Source organism: Myxocyprinus asiaticus, chromosome 14, assembly GCF_019703515.2.
Source record: "Myxocyprinus asiaticus isolate MX2 ecotype Aquarium Trade chromosome 14, UBuf_Myxa_2, whole genome shotgun sequence".
NCBI classification, from domain to species: Eukaryota; Metazoa; Chordata; class Actinopteri; order Cypriniformes; family Catostomidae; genus Myxocyprinus; species Myxocyprinus asiaticus.
In genome coordinates, this window is record NC_059357.1 from 7,812,933 (window position 1) to 7,827,350 (window position 14,418).

Here is a 14,418-nt window from a genome sequence, read left to right on the forward strand (position 1 = left end):
CATAGCAGGAAAAAGGAGTACGTCATTTCAAAAACATAAAACATGTCAGTTCCATCAAATCATAACCACCACACACTTCTATTGAACACAATACAGAATTTGAGATGTGGTAGAAATGACTATGTGGTCAGAGTGACACATTGAATTACACTAACAAATATCAAACACATATGAGAGCGCTGCAAAATATCAAGCCTGCCCTCAATCGATGATATTTTGATAGATGTTGCTAGATTTTGAGATGTTACTACCTTATGATCATAAAAGGATGTTTTCTATCTCGGCAGACCCGTCTGTGTGACTCTGGTGTTTAGTAATAAAGGGCAGCGGTATCTGCGAGTGGGGCTCACTGTGCCTCTCTTCGGATCTTTGGCATGTTTGCGCAGGATGGTGGCAGATGAGGGCAAGATCTCTCCAGATCAGGTGACAGATGTGCACACAGTTGCACACAGACAGACCTCATGCATGCAAATTACCTGACTACTCTTTCCCCTGACACCCTTTATAAAAAGTACCATGGTACAGTGATGATATCAGGGGGTAATATAATGGTACTTTGACATATACTGCACCATGGTACTGAATAATTACCATGTTCATGTACAATTGGTATTTACATAAGGGACTTCAAAGAATACCATGGTATTACCATGGTATATGTTCCAAAAACATGGTATTACCAAGGTACCATGTCCAAAAATTTTCCTTTTTTTTTTTTTTTTTACATACAACTAATATATACATACAGCTATCCATCATGAGAGCATTATCAGCTTTTAATGGATAATGTCATTTTGTAATGTATTTTTTAACCCTTTTTATTTCATGTCCTAACTGTAATAGATGTTATGGGTATTTATAAATGTGGATTATTTAAATAGCTTGACAAATCAATGTGCTTCAAACATGTGAATTTAGTTTTGAAGGAAGATGTTTTTTTTCTTTATCTACAGATAATATCCTGACACAATAATGTCATTTTAATCAGTTTTAAATCTTAATGCTCTGTACTACTAGGTGATATTGACTGAGATCTACACAACAGGCTTCCAGCGTTCTTTCTTTGATGATGATGACTTGACCAGCATAGCAGAGAGTGACATCATTTATGCCTTCCAAGCTCCGCCCCTTTACATCAGGGGTGGATCTGCACGAATCTCAGGTAACTGTGGGCAAATACTGTTGAGAATGTGTTTGTCTCAGCACTACAGGCATGTATTAAGGAATGTTTTAAATTTTTATATATAACCACAACAAAATAACAATAATTATGCTTCTGACCGTATACTGTGAAAAAATGTGGGTGAAAAAAATCCCGTAGACTTCCATTGAGAAAGCAACACATGGTGACTTTGCATGGGCATTTTCTTCAGTCAATGTCTAGTTGGGTTTTCTAATGGCTTCAGGTGATTTTCTGTGGCAGTACCCTGTGCATTTGATATATGTGGAGAGCAGAGGTGTTTAATTAAGAACCTTACTGAGTTTCTCCTGAGAGGTTGCGTCAAACACACTCATAAAGATTGCTCAGTAGGGCTCATCAAGTGAGAAACAAAGATTGCACATGCATACCTACAGTACATTAAGTCAGCACAGGTCATTCCAATGCATTCCACTTTCTTCATTTTGAAATTGGATATGAGAAGACCTTGAGATTTAATGCTGGGAAACACAGGTGTAATTATGTTCACCCATAAAACCGTCCCTCCTTGATTAATCACTGAGGAGCCCTTTGTGTGTCTGTGATGAAACATATAGGCTCCCTGCTGTAATGTGTTCATATCATGTAGCATGTCTCTCTTATCATCACAGACTAGTTGATTTCAGATAAATCATGATGAGTCATTGGCCAGTGTTTATGCAAATGATAGTGGATTATTGCAAGAGGTTTGATCAGTAGCTAGATTAAAAATGTCTTTAATAAATGGAGAGAGGTACATATATTTCCTCATTATACACTCAATTGGATGACACCTATGATTGAGACTTACTTCATTATGTTTGAATTGTACTTGAAAAATGCCTATTTTCTGTTAAATATGTAAGAAATTTGAATGGTTGCATGCATAGTGATGATTAGTTTGGACTAAACTTTATTCAACAAAAATAAGATATACAAGGAATTTGGTACAAATGCAAACACTTTACCAGTGAAACAACTAAAACAAATGGAATTGAAATCCTCTGGTTTTTAATTTTAGAATTTTAAACAAACCTTTAACTAGGGATGCACCAATAAAAAATGTGTGTGCCTATACAGATTATTTAGAAAAACATCTGCCAATATGATACCGATAGTTTGGGGGTTCTGCTTTTTTATGCTACCTTGCTTAGAATCACTGATAAATTACACAACTTCGGAAGAAATTTAAGTAATATAACTAAATTTGTGTATTGATACTGATATCTGATTATTTAGAATAACATATACCGCTACAATACAGATAGTTTGGTGGTTCTGTTTTTTTACTTCCTTGTTTCAAATCATTGATAAGTAAACAACTTTGAAAGAAATGTAAATAATAATTACATTTGTGTGCCGGTACTGATATCTTATTATTTAGAAAATCTACTGATACGATACCGTCATGGTTACTTGCGTAACCTCCGTTCCCTGATGGAGGGAACGAGACGTTGTGTCGATGTAGTGACACTAGGGGTCACTCTTGGGAGCCCGAGACACCTCTGGTCTTTGATAAAAGGCCAATGAAAATTGGCGAGTCAGAGACGACGTAAGCCTACAGGCTATGGACGGGGGCTTTGGGCACCCGCGCCAGGTGGCAGTGCTCTGCGGGCATAGGTGCACCGCGAGCGCCTTTATCTACCGGGAGATTGCCGAATAGCCCTTGGCCACCCCACCATCAAGGGTAGTGAGGGCGGGGAAGCTGAAAAGATCAGTAAAAAGTGCCTCCACGTCCATGTCAGCTCTTCATGCACTTCCGGGAAGAAAGGAACGGGGGTGGGGCGTGGCTTTGAGCGGCGCCGCGAGCCCAGGAACCAATCATCGAGCCGCGAGGGTTCAGGGAAGAGCGGAGGGTTCCACTCTAGCCTGACGCTCGCGGCTGCCCAGGAAAGCATGTTGTCATATCCGCGTCAGCCTGTGACCGGGCGACCGCACCCGAAGGGAGGAGCCCAGCTGAAGCTTCCGCGTCCAACTGGACGAGCCCACTCTCCGATGCTGCGCTCGAGAGCTCATCACTTTCGCGGGCTCCGATTAAGAAGTCGAACTCGCCATGAGACGAGCCGGCGGACTCATCCGGAAGCCCGATCAGGGCAGACGAGCGTGCTGGGGAATGGGAGGTCCGCGGGGGGATACCCGGCAGAGGCGGTCCCATTGGGGTCCCCAAATCGCCCCCAGTGCTAGCCGCGCTGGCCTCATATCCGTGGGTAAAAGGACTGAGGCGGGGAGCCTCTGGGGAGGCTTACTTTCTTACAAAGGCAAGCCGCGACCGCATCGTTGCCATGGACATGGCCTCGCAATGAGTACATGACCCATCCACGAACGCTGTCTCCGCGTGAGCAGTGCCCAGACACGAAAGACAGAGATCGTGACCATCAGAAGGCGAGAGATAACGAGCGCAACCAGGAATAACACACAAAGGAAAGGCATCTTTAAAAAGACGTTCCATGTGTGCCGCTCTTTTAGAGAAATATACTCTTTTAGAGAAATATACTCTTATATCTGCCGAAGCGCCCAGGGGCACTCTCTGCAGTGCACCAGTGCAGAGGAGGGAGAAGCCGCTGAAATGCGCCGTCAGATCCAGCAGAGGTGAATGAACATTCGTGGGAATTCAGCTCAGTGAGTATGACCGTTTGGCTCCGAAGAGAAAATCTGAATGAGTGGTTGCATACCAGCTCCTTTTATACCCTTATGTCCGGGGGAATGGCATGCAAATACCACTCGCCAATTTTCATTGACCTTTTACCAGAGGTGTCTCGGGCTCCCAAGAGTGACCCCTAGTGTCACTACATCGACACAACATCGAGTGAGTGACAGATAGTGAAACATAGTTTGGTGGTTCTGCTTTTTTATGCCACTTTGTTTCAAATGATATTTTACACAACTTTGAAAGAAATTTTAATAACTAATTTTGTGTGCCGATGTCCGATTATTTAAAACAACATCTACCGATACGATACAGATAGTTTGTAAGTTCTTCTGTTTTATACTACCTTGTTTTAAATTACTGATAATTACACAACTTTTAACAAAATTTAAATAACTAAATTTGTGTGCCGATACCGATATCCGATTGTTTAGAACATCATCTACATACACAATACAGATAGTTTGTAAGTTCTTCTATTTTATACTACCTTGTTTCAAATCACTTATAATTACACAGCTTTGAAATAAATTAAATAATAACAAAATGTATGTGCCGATACCGATATCCGATTATTTAGAACAACATCTACGTACAAAATACAGATAATTTGTAAATTCTTCTATTTTATACTACCTTGTTTCAAATCACTTATAATTACACAACTTTGAAATAAATTCAATAATAAAAAAATGTGTGTGCCGATACCGATATCAGATTATTTAGAACAACATCTACAGACACAATACAGATAGTTTGGTGGTTCTGTTTTTTAATTCCACCTTGTTTTTAAATAACTGATAATTGATTACACGATATTTTTAAATAAATTTAAATAGTAACTTTATTCTCTAAGTCTCTACATTTCTTATATGTTTCAGAGTAACTGGTCTTAGTTATAAACAAAACACTGAAACAAAAAGCATATTATTAATTCACATTAAGATTCTTAACTCACATTAAATGAATTCTGGATAGCCTCTTATTAGACTCACATTAAATTTGTACCTATACCTATAAAGTTACCTATACAGCATTGGTTTTCAGTAGATGTTTTTATGGTTTGTTTGTTTATGTTTTGTGTTGGAGGGATGGGGGGGGCATAACCTTGAAGATCAGAAGATCAGTGCCTGCAACCTCAATAAATTTAACTGGGTGTCTGGAAATAATTTTTGCGTAACTAGCATCACCACTGGTTGGATGCACAAATAGTCCCGACATGACATTGGTTGAGCCAATGTTGCTATGTTGGGCTGTTTGGCTGTTGGGACAGACAGTGTTTAAGGTTTTTGGAGAAATCAGTCAACAAATGGCTTATTTATAGTTGTCTGTAATGTATTAGAAAGAAACCCACATCTGAAAGCTTCACTTCCATTTAGTGTGTGTGTGTGTGTGTGTGTGTGTGTGTGTGTGTGTGTGTGTGTGTGTGTGTGTGTGTGTGTGTGTGAAGGCTGGTGTCAGATCATACACCCCACTGTGTACAGTCTACCGTCTGCTGTGCTCCATTTGCATGTCTCCATCTGTCTCTCTCTCCTATCCTTGAGTCTCTCTCCTTGTTTTGTTGCTCAATAAAGTTTGCATTATTTTGCCACATGGAGACTATAAATCTGAGCTCAGATCAGTGTTAGGAGGTGACCTCTACCTCTCCTTGGCTCTCCCTTTGTCTCCAGGGTTCCACCACAGTCTTCCGTCCTCCCCGTATGCCTCGTCCTGTGGGCCGGAGAGTCAGAGACTGGCTGTGTCTGGAGCGTTGTCCTCTGAGTTCCTCAACCAGGCTGATGGGATGCTAAAGATCTTGCTGCTGGTTTGTAATACAGCCGGAGTGGGACAGCAGGCAGTGAGGTACAGCAGAGCAAAAACCATATATTTTGTGTTATTCTCAGAATATCCCAGTATTTGCGGCATTCATGTCATTAATGAAACCTGTCAATGGAACATATCATGGTAAACAGGATGTTTCTTTGCAATTTTAAAATAGAGTCCACCAGACCATTCGTTAAAACATAAATACAAAAATGGGTAATTCAGAAATGTCATGGTTATGACGTCATAACCATGGGCACATTAAGGCCAGAAATGTACTTTACGCAAGAATGCGTATGCAGATGCGAGCGATTGGCCAACACATCGCGGTCCAGTTGAACATGCTTAATGTGCATTCTTGCATTACTGTTGCAGAAATAATCTTCAGTATTCAAGGGGTGATAGAGTTACTTTCTGTGTAAAACGTCTGTGCCACTAAACTGAATGTGATTATTATTAGTAGGAGTAAGTTGCTATAAATATGACTTTAACTTGCTATTAAACTGTTGCTCTGCCATGACTGTATCTGGCTTGAAAGAAAAAACCCACTGTTTTTGATTATGTAACCAGCCATGATTAATTTATTTCATGAGGAAAATAGGGGGTTAGCTAGATAAAATGATTAGTATTCAGCTGGTCATGTTATCATGGCCCCCATATGGCGACCCACTCCATAGCATAAAACAACCTTTTTAGGCCATTGATATGACTGGATATTACATCTCATGCAAGTGTACATCATTTTAAAATGTAAAATTTGTCTAAAGAACAGTTCATTTCTTTTTTCTCTTTTTTGTTTTTTTAATTTGTAGAAGTATTTAGTCCCTTAGAGGACTGGGTGAGAATTTTGTTTTCTGAAATAGTTTTGCGTGTCATTGCAATAAGTTTTATGTTCCTTTGCAATAGTTTGCGTTCCCTCGTAAGTTTCACGTCCCCTCGCAATAAGTTTTGCGTTCCTTCGCAATAGTTTGCATTCCCTCACAATCCATTTTGCGTTCCTCACAACAGATTGCGTTCCCTCTCAATACGTTTTGCATTCCCTCGCAATAAGTTTTGCGTTCCTCACAATAAGTTTTGCGTTCTCTCGCAAAAGTTTGCATTCCCTAACAATACGTTTTGCATTCCCTCGCAATAAGTTTTGCGTTCCTCACAATAAGTTCTGCGTTCTCTCACAAAAGTTTGCATTCCCTAACTATACGTTTTGCATTCCCTCGCAATAAGTTTTGCGTTCCCTCGCAAAAGTTTGCATTCCCTAACAATACGTTTTGCATTCCCTCGCAATACGTTTTGCGTTCCCTCGCAATAAGTTTTGCTTGCCCTCGCAATAGTTTGCGTTTCCTTGCAATAAGTTTTGCATTACCTCATAATACGTTTTGCGTTCCCTCGCAACAGTTTGTGTTCCCTCGCAATATGTTTTGCGTTCCCTCGCAAAGTCGCTATAGTTTGCATTCCCCTGAAATTTTTTGTGTGTCCTCGCAATAGTGTTACATTCCCTTGCAATACATTTACCATGGCTTTACTATAGTAACCATATGTTAACCTTGATAATCGTAGTAAACCTTAGTAATAATGCAGGAAAATGAAAACTATAGTAATAAAAATCATAATTGTGTGGTTATTATAATTTTGCTATACCAAAATGACCATGGTTAATCTCTAGTAAAACCATGGTTTCTATATGGATACAGTATACTGTATTAAAAGCATGGTTTCTGCCAAAAAACATGGTTACTTAACTTTCTTTTCATAGTTACTACAAAAGTACTATAGTAAAACCATGGTTTCTGCCAAAAAACAAAATATGGTTAGCCTACAACAGTCTACAATATTACTATAGAAAAATGAAATTCCACCAAAAATAACGGTTACTACAGTCTACAATATTACTATAGTAAAACCATAGTTAAACTATGGTAATTGTACAGTAAAACCATAATAACCCCAAAAATGTTTTTATACCTGTATTATACCTATGGTTTCACTATGAATATCAAGGTTAAAATATGGTTACTGTAGTAAAACCATGGTACATTTTTTGCGAAGAAATGCAAACTGTTGTGAGGGTGCGCAAAGCTTATTGCGAGGGAATGCAAAGCTATTTCAGAAAAAACATTTCCCGCCCTGTCCTCTAAGGGGCTCTGTAGTATTTAATGTAGTGAATTATAAAACAACAACAACATGGAATTACCACATTATTTAATGTACAAACCTTATAATTAAGGGTTAACTATATCATGATACATATAGTACCGTTACTATGATAATTATAATATTTACTAGTCATGTATTAATCATGGCATGTACATATTCTGAGTGCAAGTTTAAAACCTTTTAATGGGGTAAGACTTTTTTAATGAGGAAAAAATTAGTGCACCATGTAAAGCCATGCTGAGCCATGTAAAGCTGACTTGATCAAATATTGCTTATGACAAGTTTTCCGTCACCTTTTTAACTGTTGCTCTTAAAGCTTCTCAGAGATTCTTTGACATTTGTAGCGACAGAGCGATCCATCAGACAGACTTTTGAGAGTAACAGTTGCGAATGTGCAAGGTGTGAATGCCTGCAGAAATCTAATTTTGTTCCATGGCCTTTTCTGATGTTTCTCTCACACTTTAATGGAACTGATAGAGAGGCAGCGAGAAAGTGTGCTTGGAACATATGGTTGTCTCTTATTGATGAGGTTGAGGGAGTAGGTGTCATTTTGAAGACAGTGATATTTTCTTCATCTCTCTAGGGACTGACTCAAGTTATATTCCCATCACTGTAAAGTTAGAGTCTGGGAAGAACTAGATTTCACTTGTACAGTTATAGCACTGAGATCATTAATTGGGAATTTGTAAATATAGAACATGACTCATCAATTACACAAATGTTAGGCAGATGCCATAACAGGATTTTTTTAGGTTCCATACAGGTTAAATTTTATCGACATATAATATTGACAGGAAATCATTTTGACTCATCCCTCGGTTCGTAAAAACAAACAAAAAGCGTGTTTACAGCAATGGAAGTCAATGGGGCAAGACATTCCATTTGGTTTCAAAGAAGAAATGTGCAACTCGTATTTTTGTTAAAGCACTAATTAAGTCTTCCATACAACAACGTGTGTTATTTTAGCTGCAAAGTTGTCTGGGGGACTACTTTTCTAAGAGGATGCACGTCTGTTTATTTGGGTTTACCTCTGTGTAAACAGCCACTTTCTGGTATCCTGTGGTATCCTCTCTTTTGTTTGTTTTGTCTCCTGTATTAATTCCGCATGAGTCCTATAGCAGAATGTTGGCTAGAAATATGATCACTACCCTCCTTCTGCTAAAACATTGTGTATTATAAGGACATTGTTGAGGACATCGGAATATAGAGTGAGAATGTAATCTATATGATATTATATATCTAATTTATCTTGTAATTATGGACTGTTGTACTGCATTTAAACACAAGGACACATAATAATGTATATTAATATTATTAATATTATTATTATTAATATTTTAACCTATTTCGAAAATACTCTGTATGTAGTTTAATAGTGCATACATACAAATGTTAAATGAGCATATTACTTTAAGTACTAAACAAAATTATACTGTCTGCCTTTACAGATTTGGCCCTCCATTTCTGATGAGAGATGACAGATCAGTGTCCTGGGACCAATTACAGCAGAGCATCCTCAATAAACTCTACTATCTAATGATCAATGGGTCACAAGCACAGGTAACATCAACTTTATTACCATCACAAGCAATAGAGCTAATCAGAGATATGCACGCTCATACTGAGAGGTACAGATAAAAGGATAGTTCACCCAAAAATGGAAATTCTGTCATTATTTACTCACCCTCATGTCGTTCCACCCCTGGATGACTTTCCTTTTCCTGTGGAACACAAAATGAGATGTTAGGCAGAATGACAGGCTCAGTCACCATTCACTTTAATTTTTTGAAAGTGAATAGTTACTGATAGGGCTGTCAATGGAATAAATTTTTTTAATCAAATGAATTACATGGTATGCCAATTAATTAATCAAATTAATCGCAATTAATCGCATATATAAATATTTGCGGAGAAAGTCCATCAAATAACAATAATTAAATTTTCAATGCTTAAATAATTATAAACAAAATATTGATATTTTAAAAATAATAATACAGGTAATTAAAATGCATTATATTATTGTGGTAGACGAGTAAAGCATTGATACGAAAATCATCAATCAGTCGTCAATCAGTCTGAGATTTATTATAAGGCTTATTTACCTCTGCTAAAGTCTCTTTGTAGGTATGTAGACATACACATTTTAAAGGATTAATTTCACACAAGACACTCATTTGTCACCACCTTCTGACATCACCAGAAATGGTCACCGAATCATTAAATGGATCTGAACCAATTTTGGTGAACGTAGTCAAAACACTCGAGCCACTTGGATACATTTAAATCCCACAATGCACAAGCACAGGGTAAAAAATAAATTTGTGCACATGCACAATTGTCATTATTGTAATTGATTAAATAATTTATTCAGGACCAGCTTGTGCTCAGTCTTTTATTGTCATGTGGGAAACAGAAGCAAGTGCTCTACAAGATGCCCTTTATTTTTGCAGATCATTTTGCCAAATTTTGCAATACTTGAATCTTTAAAATACTACAAATATTAAAAGTGAATAATATGTATATGTTAATATAATACTTATATCTTAATATATACTGTAATATATTAATACTGCACTGTAAGTGTTGGGTTTGTGCGAGCCACCTACTGACAGCTGTGTCCCCCCCACTTTTAAAATGACTGCTACGCCCCTGGTCTATAGCGTCACACTTTGGTTGCATTGCGTCATAAAACAGTTTTTAGGTTGTTGTGTCAAGTTAAACATAGGGATGCACCGATCCGATACCTGGATCAGTATCGGCTCCGATACTGATGTTTTTAAACGGATCGGGTATCGGTCCGACGAGCCCGATCCAAATCCGATACTGTGTGTTAGTCATGTTCATTATTGTCAAGCTCCAAAAATGACATAAAAGAACCATTAAAACACCATTAAAGTAGTTTAAATGACTCCTGCATTTTATTCAAAGCCACCTGAAGACATGCAATAGCTCTGTGAATCACAAAAGGCTGTGTTTAATAAGTAAATATATAAAATGCACGTGCAGCTCCAGCGCGTCAGTGAATGGAGCTGCTCTGTTTACACACACACTCGCAGCTATTTTTAGCCTTCACACGGTGCGCAATATTTGAGCGCTACTCACGAACAACATCTCAGATGCAGATGCTCAATAGTTTGGTTCACTTATAATATGCATTTAGAATGGCACTGGGGGTGCTTTTTTACCAGAATTTGAAAAAGAAGCGAATTAAACTACTGTGATCTTGCCTACAAACAGACACATACAGGACTTCCTGGAGAGTTCAGAATGTCAAAATGAAAGCGTGAGGTTTTAAAAGTTAAAGGTGCACGATTGAGATATATTACTATATATAACTATTATAATGTATTATTATTATTATCATTTGTTTACAAATTATAATAATATTTAAGTTGAATGGGTTTCAAAAAATAACTGTGTGAATGAAAATTGAGCTGATATCTTATAACTAAATTGAACAAAAAAAGAGATCTGAATCCTTTAAAGTCCAGATACAAGTTGAGAAAATGTTGCAAAAAAAAAAACGGCTTCATTTCTACTGATGACTTATACTGGAGTTACTGTTAATTTTGCTGCTACATTATCCAGTATACTAGTTAACAATAAAGTTTTTCTTAATAAGATATACATTTATATTGAAATAATGTGCAGTTAGAGGTTTGTGTTACTTTACATATTAAAGAGCACACCCAATTAGTTCCACACAATACTGTAAAGATATTCTAAACTGATTATGCAAAAAAACAACACTGGTATCGGAACGGGATCGGTATCGGCCAATACTGAGATTTCCGATATCGGATCGGAAGACAAAAAGTGGTATCGGTGCATCCTTAGTTAAATGTAGTTTGAAACTTAGAAAAACACATCTTGAGATAACCGTGCGAACCACTGATATATAAATAGAACTGGATCGCTGATGCAACGTTAAACTGCCAACAGGAGGTGAAGCCACCGGAAGTGTTCGAGCGGCTATCTTAGTATGCCCAACCTCTCATACAGCGTCAATGACTGACAGAAGAAAACACCCCCATTTCACCGTCTCCGACCTTTGGATACGAAAGTTGCATTACGTGCTCAAGTGACAATCATGTTTAATGTTTGATTTGCTTGTTATGTATAACATTCATGGATATTTGCGGATCGTGATGTCAGAGCATTCACCTGCCCAGTCTATCAGTGCAGCACAAAAATCACCAAAGGAAGCAGGAAAACTGTCCACAAGTTGTAATGTAAGTAGGAAAAGCTGTAATATCTGCTTGTTTAGGGTGACAATACATCCTTACCCCAAAAGGGATTTTAAAAAGTCAGACCGAGATTTCTAAATTGCCTTAAATGCCCGGGATTTGCATGTTTTCACATTGAAGTGCTCTCTGTAGTCAGTTAATTCATTGTCCTCCAGTCGAACCAGTGTCAGTTTAATTTTAACCAGCTTTGCTTTGCATGTCTCCCTCAATCTCAACGCCCGCTGCGCATGTGATAGAGTGAGAGAGAGCGTGCGCTCTTATTCAAGTAACTCTGAACAAACACTTCGATTATTACAAATAATAAGTCTGAAAATGTCTGTTTTTATCTTATCTTACCTGTTTGAAGTTTTTTAGAGCTGGATACTGTTTGATATAGAGTAGATCAGGACCATAGGCATAGGCGAACTAAGCTGTCGCCTAGGGCACCACCTGCTGGGGAGGGGCGCCAGAGAGGAGGTTGCCGCAACACAACCCAAGCCCCCCCACCCAAGGGGTTAACTATCCCTGAAGCTCACAGATAATGGTGTCAATACCTTAAATCTACAGATAATGCAGAACAATACAAAATGCAACATAAGTAAATATCAAATATATTGGGGGGGGGATATAGACTTCTAAAGCATCGTTCATAATGTAATGATATATCTTCATTTGGGGGTATTTCATGGAAAATTTTGAAATATATGTTATTAATTTGATCAAGTTATCTACATATCATGTAGTTAATTAATTAAATGTATTAATTAATTGACAGCCCAAGTAAAAATACACAATTTCAGTATATCAGTGCAGACTTTGAACAGATGGCTTCCTTCTTGTTTATACAAAGTTCTTTGAAACTGATATTTGTGATCTGAACCCAAGCAGCTCATCTCTGTTCCACAGATTTCTCTGTCTTTGACTGTTTTCCGGAGGGACTTTGGAATATGATGCACAAAAGTGATTTGTTGGCTGCAAAGCGATCTCTCTGCAGCTCTGCACTTTATACTATATTTAGTGTTGGGGTCCTTTGCCAAGCCCACAGTAAACTTTCAGCAAGCAGCACTGAGTGCATACCAAATAACCAAAGACTATCACAATCCAAGATTCTTAGGTTTCAGAGAATGAACGTTTGATAAAGGCTAATAAAACAGTCAAGTCTCTCACAAGATTCCATCACTTCCTTTGAAACATCACACTCCTTCCTGTCACTTTCTTGTGCTTTTGAGTAGTTAATGGCTGCCCCCTACTGGGCTTTTTTTTAGAAATACCAACCAGCATAGCTCACTATATCAGTCCAAATCAAGGGTTTTCAATGGGGGTACACAAATGATCCGTAAACAGATATATAGAACAGTGGTTTGTGGTTTTGCTTGAGGATCCAGATTTTACATTAAAGATCAAGTAGCAACTTCAAGTAGGACCGGAGCCATATTTAGGGACCAGAATGTTGTTTTCTGAAAATGTAAAAATCTAGTTTTTAATTATGGCCAAAAGAAACAACATCTCATATAATCTATGGTTGCCTCTGCAAAGTTCACAATATTGCAACAGCAATATTAAAGTATTAATATAGTTACACGTTAGCAGAAATCGACAGCATTTTCTCAATGCTTTATTCTTTCTTTTTGACCTTTTTCACTAAAGCCTCCATATGTTTTTCATCAGAACTTCAGGGTGTTGTTCAAGATTCGTGTTGTGGGGGGATCTCCATCATATAGCTACTTAAATCCACAAGATCGACGACCACTTTATCACCCTGCAGTGGACAGGTATTATTGTGTGAAAAACCCTGACTTAATGCACCAAATGAAATAAAGATTCAGTTGAACACATTTCATATGATCTTCAGCAACAATACATAGTAAATATGTAAATGTACAAGCATCATTACTGCATAACAGAGAATGTATTATATTACATAACACTGCCTAACAGAAAATTTATGGAATTTAAAATGCATCTCATTTATCTCAGCTTCAGAGCTGACACCAATGTTTATGGCCTTCATAAACATTTCTACACTCTTTAAGGGGTGATGTTCATTATTATTTTAAAGCATGCACGGGTAAATAAAGACTTTACCTTAACATCAACCCTCATTATGAAATATTTTCACAAATAACTTTTTGTCATGGCCTGGGGAACACAAGAGACTCATGAATAATCAATGGCACACAGTTGTGGAGATCTGCGTCATTAAAGACGACACTAATCTCATAATCATTTTAAAGCCTATTTCCACTTTTTCCTTCGGAAATTATCTAATAATTATAATTAATTAATTATAATAATAATAATTATTATAATAGAAATTATCTTGACTATTCTCTCAATCATATTCTGTATGTGCTGTAATTACAGGTTTTTAGAAACCCCCAGATTTTTATAAGCCAAAGTCCAGTTCACTGCAG

The 14,418-nt window shown here is 37.7% G+C and overlaps 1 protein-coding gene across 1 annotated transcript in view; it reads left to right on the plus strand.

The window, feature by feature from the left end:
- LOC127452059 (ubiquitin carboxyl-terminal hydrolase 43-like) overlaps positions 1–14,418 on the plus strand; it is a 96,828-nt gene that overhangs the window by 61,611 nt on the left and 20,799 nt on the right. The window contains exons 5-9 of the mRNA XM_051717223.1: positions 288–423; positions 1,018–1,162; positions 5,495–5,666; positions 9,227–9,338; positions 13,673–13,776. Coding sequence (XP_051573183.1) covers positions 288–423; positions 1,018–1,162; positions 5,495–5,666; positions 9,227–9,338; positions 13,673–13,776 — 669 coding nt within the window. The remainder of the gene's footprint in view (positions 1–287; positions 424–1,017; positions 1,163–5,494; positions 5,667–9,226; positions 9,339–13,672; positions 13,777–14,418) is intronic.